Source organism: Boleophthalmus pectinirostris, unplaced genomic scaffold, assembly GCF_026225935.1.
Source record: "Boleophthalmus pectinirostris isolate CB_2022bp ecotype Guang Dong unplaced genomic scaffold, ASM2622593v1 HiC_scaffold_18, whole genome shotgun sequence".
In the NCBI taxonomy this organism is placed as follows: Eukaryota; Metazoa; Chordata; class Actinopteri; order Gobiiformes; family Gobiidae; genus Boleophthalmus; species Boleophthalmus pectinirostris.
This window is the reverse complement of record NW_026571133.1, coordinates 18,934,802-18,944,000: the sequence shown is the minus strand read 5'-3', so window position 1 is coordinate 18,944,000 and position 9,199 is coordinate 18,934,802. Positions and strand designations below refer to the sequence as shown.

Below are 9,199 nucleotides of genomic sequence, written 5' to 3'. Positions count from 1 at the left end.
GTAAATATAGGGCAAAAGGGGCCCCAACTATAGAAATATAATAAGTCCGTGGGCCCAACTAAGAATTGGGTGCATAGAAATGAACATACTTTTCAGAAGCCAGACATTTCTGTTAAAATATTTTTAATTGATCTGATGTAATTTTCTAATTTGGGGTTTTCATGATCTCATTATGAAAGTATAATAAAATAATAGTAAAAAAAACAAGAAATACTCTATGTCATGATTTTATATATTATATGGGTTTGACTTTCTGAAATGAAATTAGTGCTGATCATTTACTATACTAATACATTCTAGATATCACAGATAGGCCTAATTACATTACCAAACGTCAATTGTACTTTTCCTATATTAAATCAATTTAAATAAATTATTTTATGCCACATCAGGAATCGTGTTTCCTCTCTAAATTTACAAGCTACCTGACATTACAAGCTGAGTGTGCCGCCCAAAAAAACCTCATTACCCATAAGGCAACACTACTTCCACCATAACATAACCACGTGTTTTTTTCAGCCAATCAGCGCTCTCTGCACCGCTCTCCAACTGACGTGTCGCGTTCGGGTTGTTATTGAGGAAAATTGTGACAAATGCTTATTGAAAAAAGGGACAATAAAGACAGTCGTGAACATGTCTGAGCCTACAAAGCAAGACATTTCCACCATCTTTAAGAAACTTCGCTCTATTCCAACAAATAAGGTGAGACAGCTTCGTTGGTCCATTCTTTTGAACAAGGAAGTCTGGGGTAAAACCTGACACGTCGCTCCTTTCACAAGCGCCAGACAGGCTTGACAGCACTTTGACATATCATTTTTAACCCAATTTAACGTATAAATATTTATTTTCAAAAGGTAATTTTATATAGTTATTCATAATTTATTTTTTAGCATCCCGTCAGTGTTTTCCAGGCTGGCTAACAGACTTAATTATTTGGCCTGGCCTACAGAATTAACTCCACCTGTTGCGGTTTTACCAAAATATGTCACATTTGACATAAACAAAATGTATTATCCATAATGCGCATGTTTCACCATGTACTCGTTTTTCTGCTCCAGGTTTGCTTTGACTGCTCCGCTAAAAACCCGAGTTGGGCCAGCATCACATATGGTGTATTTCTATGTATAGACTGCTCTGGGACACATCGGTCTCTGGGGGTGCACCTGTCATTTATTAGGTTTGTAACAACTCATCAAATCACTCTGAATGTTACTTTTCAATTATTTTCATTTATTTAGGCTGAACAGTTTGGAAAACATCCAATTTTCTGACCATATGCACCATGTATCTAAATTGTACAGATATGTTTCGATAAGACAAACCTTTATTAGTCCCACAATGGGGAAAATGCAATGTTGCAACACAAAGTTTAAGAACAGCAGAATAGGAATATACAATTAGAACCAGAAGAAGACTATTAAAATACTTTTTTTTTTTTTAACAATTTACAAAAATTTACACTAGTATATTTTTTCACAGGTCAACTGAGTTGGACTCCAATTGGTCATGGTTTCAACTGAGGTGTATGCAAGTAGGAGGCAATGCCAGTGCAGTGAGTACACAGATACACAATACAAATACAAATAATACAAGCACGGTATGTCACCATTGCTGTATATTTTTTGTTAGGTTGCTTTTTTTAATCAACATGGCTGCACCACCAGCGCTGCTAATGCAAAGTACAACAGCAGAGCGGCTCAGCTGTACAGAGAAAAGATAAAGAGTCTTGCCACACAAGCCACACGACGTCATGGCACTGAGGTAACTCTGAAATGTGTCATCTGTCACTGTCATAAGCTATGTATTATTTTGAAACACACAAATTGTGTTAACTGACAGTCTCATGGCTTATTCATTTTCTACTTTCAAAAGTTATGGCTTGACAGTCAGGCTCCTCTTTCTCCAACATCACCAGATGAAAAGCATTTGGATTTCTTTAGTATGCACATACAGGTACATGTTATTTTTTTTAATCTGTTCTTATCTTTTAAAAGATACGTTTTGTTAATTTTATTTTGTTTTTACAGACTCCTCCTGAAAATTTAAACATGGCCAAAATGAGTCTCAGTGATTCTGCAACTGCAACAGAGAAGCATGAAACTAGTGAAGAAGACAAAAATGGTTTATGTTTGCTGCTAACATTTTTTTTATTTTTATTGCTGGTGTTTTCTATTGTCATTTGCATTATTGTTTGTATGTTTTTCATATTTCATTTCAGGTAACCCAGAAGAAGGCCCTAGTGTGGAAATGCTGAGCATCTCTCCTAAAGCAAATCCAGGTTTGTATAAGGCCTGTTCTCTAAATATTAATTCTTATTTTCTACATTCCATAATAAAATTACTCTTGACTCTTTGCAGAAGTTTCATTACTTTTAAAAAAGAAACCAGCTGCTGCTAAGAAATCAGTATGTATATATTTTTTATGTTATTATACACAGCATTTTATTCTAGTTAATTTATTTTTCTTCTAGCTTGCCTCTAAGAAAGGGGGCCTGGGAGCTCAGAAGGTCAGTAGTAAGAGTTTCTCAGAAGTGGAGAAAATGGCTCAAGCTGTCGATAAACTTCGAGAGAAAGAGGAAAGATCTGCTCCTGTAGCCAAGACTGCACTTCAGCCAGATGAGTCTGTGTGAGTGCATCCTTTATCTATATCCCCTAGTATGACTGACGTGTTTTTGTATATATTTTTTATTTATTTTATTTTTTAATCTTTGTAGTGCATTGTTAATTATATATATTTTCATTTGTTAGTGTTCCGTCCTTGCGACTGGCCTATAAGGATCTTGAGAACCAAAGAAAACTTGAAGAGAAAAAACTGAATCAGCTGGAAGGAAAGAAGAAAGAGCAAGCAGAGAGACTTGGCATGGGTCTAGGAATAAGAAGGTATTTCTTTCTATTCAGCAATTAACTACAAATTTTTACTTGATTTATAATAATAACTCACTGTTTTGATTAAATATCGTAACTATAACTTCTTGCCCTAACTTCAGTTATGATTCTACTGAAATCTAAATAATTTTGTACATAATGTTTTATTTTGTGTGCAGTGGAATTACCCACTCAGTAACCTCAGAGATGCAGATTATCCAACAAGAAAACCCACTGGGGGCAAAGACCAAGAAGAGCCAGAGGTTTATAGATGATGAAGATGACGACACATCTTTCAGCTCTAAGTAAGACTTAAATTTCACAAAATTTTCTATTATTTGTAGTAAAATATTGTGTTAATAATAATAATAATATAAAATGCTATTGCTGTAGGGTCTTGTCGCGGTTTGATGATGAAACATCAGACAAATTCTCATCTCGGTGGGATGACAGCAGTGAAGGAGGAGGGTGGCTCAAGGAAAGCAAGAAACCAGAGCCAGACTTTTACATAACAACCCCCATATCAGCCCGCGATGAAAGGTTTGGACTTATTATTTGTGAAAAGTGCCATACTTATTATTGAAAATAAATAACACTCAAGTTGCTCATTATTTGTGTGAAATAAAAGCTATTTGTTATTTGAGTTATTTTCCTGCCATCTTAATTTTATGCCTAATCTTTCATATTTCTTCAAATTCATGTGAGCATTGTAATCATCAAAGTAGTTATACATGTTAAATTTGTTTTATTAGATCTACATCCAGGAGGAAAGCAGAACCAGTACCAGTCATGGATATAGGTGACGCTCAGAAAAAGTTTGGTGATGCCAAAGCCATTTCATCTGACATGTACTTTGGGAAACAAGACAGCAATGAGGTAAATGCACAAGGAGGTAAATCCGTGTTTAACCAAAATATGTATTATTCTATGTAAAGACATCACTGTACAAACCTATCTCTGTACACTGGGTTATAACTGTGAATAATGAATAGTCAAAATCAATACCCACACCAAGATGTACTTAACAAGAATAAAAGTGATGATGTTCTATTTGTTTCATAAAAACATTTCTTCCTTAAAAAAAATCAGATAGACTCTTGAGCTTGAGTATAATCAGCAGCTCTATCACATTTTGATGAAGACATATACTTATAGTATAGTGTTTTACTTTATAATGTATTAAATTCTTGTGTGTTTCTTTTAGTATGAAGCTAAAACGCGACTGGAGAGATTATCTGCTAATTCCTCCATAAGCTCAGCAGATTTATTTGAGGACCAAAAGAAACAAAGCGGTGAGTCACAATTTAAACAAAACATATCATTCAAAATGAAAAAGCAATAATTTATTTTGTACACACAGCAAGTTCATATCGGCTGACTAAAGTGCTGCCCAGCGCTCCTGATATGTCACAACTTAAACAGGGAGTACGCTCAATGGCTGGAAAACTGTCTGTGATGGCCAGTGGTGTGGTTAATACTATACAGGTAGAAAGGATTCAGTCTTGTCAAAGTTTTTGCACTTTTGAATTGTTTCTATCTTAATGTTTTGTTTTTTAGGATCACTATGGCTCCTGAGTGTCAGTGTTCTTGTCAATAATGGGGAGGAGACCAGTCAGTGCTGTAAGATAATCTATATAAACATGTTATGAAATGAGCAATCTTGTCCACTTTTGCAGCTAAATGTTGGGAACAAGAATGAACAGAAAATGACCTATGTTTATTTATCTTTACTTCTTGTTCAATCTGCTTATTAGATTTGTATCCGAAAGGTAAATGTGTCTAACATGTATATTTTATTTTTCCTTGTTGGTGGGTTTCATGATAGCAACTCTTATTGTTTGTCACTTTTGCACCTTTGTTTCAAAAGTGCACTTATACTTTTCTATACGAAGGACCAAAATGTAAGCTTTTGCAACTATATATAAATGAAGTGTAAAAGCACAACTTCATGAAGTAGCTATGGCGGTCGCCTTAAACATTACTTGGCCCCGTCATAAAATGTATTCTGTTCTGGTGTAGGTCAATTGCACTATGCTTTGCTTTGTTCAGTCTTGCTACAACGTTATGAAGAATGCTTTTCTTTTTTTTTCTGTATTTAATTGTCTAGACCCAAAATAGAAACGTTACTAGGTTATTAGGTTATGTTAATGATGTGTTAAGCTTTTCAGAGGAATGTCTTAATGTCCTAGGTCACAGACACTATGTACAAAATTTGCACATTTACATTAAGTTTATTGTGAGACTTTTAGATGTGATATTTGTTTCAACTTGATTGAAGCAGATAAAAAAGGGTGGTGCCTTTTTTTTTTTTTTTTTGCTTAAAACAAGTGACAAGTTACCCAATTGAGCTAAGAATACAGCTAAGAATACATGTTAGTGATACAGTGCTAAGAAAACCCAGTCAGCAACCAAAAGAATGTGAAATTGCCCTAAAACTTAACTCTTTTTTCCCACTTATATTACATTCTAAAAAAGATGACAGCATTTTATTGAGCAGGAGGAAGTATTGGCTGACCTTGTCTCTTTGTGTGTCCTCTTCTCTTTACAAAGTAAGGAGCAAACGGCTCACAGCTGTGCTGTTATGTCAAATCAGAACAATTTATTTTCCATGGTGGAATTTAGACATATTTCCATGATTCTTTTTATACTCTGAATAAATCCACCTAACTGAAATGTAATGTAATGCACTCAGCAACTGGCTAAATTACTGTTGTCAGAAAAAATAATTTGGAAAAATGATAATAAACCTTTATGGTTCATGTTCTTCGCGTGTTTGTATCCGGTTGTTTTAGTGTGATATGTTATTTGTTATAGGCCGTTTATTACAGTTATTTAAATTATTGGTAGTACCTGGCGCAAGCCTACGTGGCCAAGTGATGCATTTAGGTGCCTTAGTTAATTGCGAATTTAGTAACTTATTATGACTGATCCCAAATTTGAACAGTGTAGGCTATATATAGCTATTTGTTGAATTTGGTGTTTGTAAATACATGCATTAAAAAGTATGTATATAACTAATGCTTATTAACATTTTTGAACTTTTATTTTGGGACGATGACGTACGTAGAGCCAGCAGTCTAGTTTCCAACATTTTAATTACCATTGAACGCAGCATTCTGTAAAGGAAGAGAGTGGGGGACGCTGGTCAAGTTTTTTGCCATTTGGGCAAAAGAGGAAGAAGAACGCACTATGAACCCAGTTGCGCTGGAGCAGGGGGGATTTCATCTGTAAAGGGTTTTTATTTTGTATACGTTTGCGTCAGTTGTTTGTAACTCTGGATGTTAAAATGCCCAATGAGGTGAAGCAAAGGAAAAAGACCCAGCCACAGAAGCTCAGTGATGATACGCCTGAAACAGTGGCAAACGGTCCCGGGGAAGACCAGAAAGTGAAAACGGCAGCTGGACAGGTCCCTTCAGGAGAAAAGAAATCTTCTGCCGTGGATTTCAAAGGCATTTTGTGTATACTGTCGCTCGCAGCCTGTGGTATTCTGAGTTGGTAAGCCAGTTTTGCCCATAGAAATGCGGTGTTTTACGGTGTACACAGTGTTAACTATTTGCGCGTGTGTTTTAGGGTTGTGCTACAGCAGAATGAGAGGTTTTCTGAAATTGAAGAAAAGTTCCGACTTTTACATGACGAAACCTCGCCTCTGATCGCCATGGAACAAGAAATACAAACCATTTCTAAAAAGGTACGTTGGATTTTATAACATCAGTTGTTTCAACTTGGCAGAGCCACATTAGTAAACTACAACTTATTTTGTGCGTAGTCATATAGGCCTAAGCTTCTGTGTGCAAATGAAGTCCAACTATGAGTCTAGTGATATATTGCACACTTATTTGTTACTGAGTAAGCTGTAGATTATAGAGCTCCTACAGAAACAGCCCTCCTGTTTTGTGTTGCGGCTGCAGCTGGCAGCTTCAGAGGACGACCTCCAGGTGGCGCTATCTACTGTTTCCGTGGCATCAAAACTTCAGCAGGACATCTCAACACTTCACGCGGCAGTGATGGCGGTACAGGCTGATGAGAAGTCTGCCTCCGGTGATCTACAAGAGGTCAACGCAAACTTTCTGAATGTGACTGAGACTTGGCAGCAGCGTCTTGGTGTGATCAACTCAGATTTGGTGGCACTAAAGTCGGAGTCCCGGGATGCTCACACTGAAGCCACAGAGAAGGTGAATGAGGCTGAGCGCAGAGTTAAGTCCCTGGAGAAGAAACTGGAGGAGCTGGAGGACAGCACCAAGAGAAACGCCCGAGCTCTAGAGCGCACGGAGGAGGACGATGTGAAGCGAGCTCAGGACCAACTTGACTGGAACACCAAACAGATCCAAAAACTGAAGGACCAGATCACTGGCCTAGCTCTAAAAGAGACTGAACTAAGCTCTCAGCTCCAGGAACACATCCCCAAAGCAGAGGAGTGTGAACAGCACCTGCCCAAAGTGGAGGAGGCGGTCCGTTCCATTGTGAGACTGGCAAGTGATCTGAGCGGGACTGAGAAAAGACTGGAAGAACTGACTCTCCAGGTTTTTGGCACAGAGGACAGTATGCTCAAAGCCCTCAATGAAATCCTTCAGATCAGGCAGGAGCTGGACACTCTACATGCTAAAAACAGCATTCTGAAGATGAAAGATGAGCTATCTGTAGTGAAAGAGGCAGTCCGCGAACTCACTCTGGTGTTGAGACAAAACAATGATGAGAATCAGGTAGAGTCTGTCAGTCAGAAGGAAGAGGAAGAATGGACCCATGATGATGAGGAAGATGAGCCATGGGAAAATGATGAAGAAGAGCCTCTACTGTTCACTGATGACCATTTGCAATAATATATATACATATATCTATATCTATCTATATATATATATATATATATAGAGAGAGAGAGAGAGAGAGAGAGAGAGAGAGACAGATAGATAGATATAATAATTTGTCATTACTATATGTCTATCTTGTTCCAGTGCATACATTTTAATGATGTTGATGTTATTGTTTAATTTAAAAAAACAAAAACAGAAAAGTTCACTGTCATTTTTACTGAGACTGGACAAAGTTGCTATTTCCTATATTTTGCTTTAATTCTACAATTCAATAAAACATACATTTGACTAAATATGTACATTTATCTTATTTCAATAGCCCAATACAATTTCTCCTTTTTAACTTCCTTGAATAACTTTCACTCCCACTTCGTTACTGCTGAATTTCAGTGTGAGAGAGTGCAGCTAAAGCTGGAGAGACTCGGGGCTCAGAAAGGGCTGGGGTCTGGACTGAAACTCTTGGAGCAGGACGTGATCCAGTTAAAAGAGTGGGCCTTTGGAATCTCGGAGAAACAATCCCAGCTCCAAACCAGCCTCACTGCACTTAAAGCCGCTGTGAGGCAGATTGAAGAGCGCACATCTGTTATCACAAAGGACTTCACGAGCAAGGTAATAATGTTCGAAATATAATCATGAATAGAGGCATACTTTTATTTTCTTAGTAACTATCAGGATGAATGTGCTTCTGTAGGTAGCCTCAGTGCGGACAGATGTGCGCAGGATGGATGGGCTCCGCTCAGAGCTGGAGTCTCTGCTCTCTCAGGTGGGAGTGCTGGAAGACAAGGCAGTGCAGGTGGAGCATTCCATGGTCAAACGAATCGGGGAAGTCCTGGCTAAGAGCATAGACAGAGTGTCCAATCTGCGCTCTTCTTCCGAGCGCAACAACAAGGCCATAGAGCAGCTGCAGCGACGTATCCCTGAGCTGGTCTCTGCCGACAGGAAGCTGGCAGAGCGGCTTAGAGAGCTGGAGGGTGTGAGAGCAAAGGTAATACGAACTGTGACATTCGCCAGTGATCTCAAACCAAAGGTCTTCACGATTAAGAGGGATTTTGGGGTGTTGGAGCCTCAGCTGGCAGACCTGACTCTGCGAATAGGACAACTGGCAGAAGACCTGACCAAAAGAGAGCAGGAGATCCTGGAACTGAGACAGACACTGTTGAATCTCACCACAGTAGAGAGTGAACTAGGGCATGCAACAAAGCATGTCAGTGAAATTATAAATGACTCTGATATTAAAGTGGATAGGCCGACGTGAACATGTACAACCGCTGCTTTATTTATGTTCACCTTGGGCCTGTGGCAAATGCACTGACCTTTACTTGGTGATGGTTGTTACAAGGGTTGCTTTTCAATTACACACTGAAATGTGAATAAACAACATTTCCCATTCCATTTAAAGAGTTTGCTTCTTGTTTCTGACCATGTGATGTAACTTGTACAAAGTCCAAACAGTATTTCATGCGTAAAAATTTTATAAAACAGAAGATTGTGCCATAGAGACAATTAAGGAAATACAAATATTACCAG

General features: G+C 38.0%; 2 protein-coding genes across 3 annotated transcripts; both read left to right on the top strand.

Moving 5' to 3' along the window:
- The first annotated feature begins 507 nt into the window (after positions 1-507).
- Positions 508-5,627, top strand: arfgap3 (ADP-ribosylation factor GTPase activating protein 3). Its single transcript, XM_020926368.2, has 16 exons — positions 508-702; positions 1,059-1,177; positions 1,480-1,552; positions 1,630-1,761; positions 1,873-1,953; positions 2,028-2,121; positions 2,219-2,278; positions 2,358-2,404; positions 2,471-2,625; positions 2,748-2,879; positions 3,044-3,169; positions 3,258-3,404; positions 3,617-3,740; positions 4,069-4,156; positions 4,225-4,349; positions 4,422-5,627. Exons 1-16 carry the CDS (start codon positions 634-636, stop codon positions 4,437-4,439), a joined length of 1,590 nt encoding a protein of 529 aa, XP_020782027.1. The 5' UTR covers positions 508-633; the 3' UTR covers positions 4,440-5,627.
- A 141-nt stretch (positions 5,628-5,768) lies between these two features.
- On the top strand, positions 5,769-9,064 carry ikbip (IKBKB interacting protein). 2 transcript variants are annotated; one of them, XM_055154216.1, is made up of 4 exons: positions 5,769-6,359; positions 6,435-6,552; positions 8,063-8,281; positions 8,364-9,064. In XM_055154216.1, the coding sequence occupies exons 1-4, from the start codon at positions 6,151-6,153 to the stop codon at positions 8,925-8,927; spliced, it is 1,110 nt and encodes a 369-aa protein (XP_055010191.1). In that variant the 5' UTR covers positions 5,769-6,150; the 3' UTR covers positions 8,928-9,064. The 2 variants fall into 2 exon arrangements, with proteins under 2 accessions (XP_055010191.1, XP_020781870.2); XM_020926211.2 differs by lacking the exons at positions 8,063-8,281; positions 8,364-9,064 and adding an exon at positions 6,773-7,965.
- Positions 9,065-9,199: the final 135 nt, after the last annotated feature.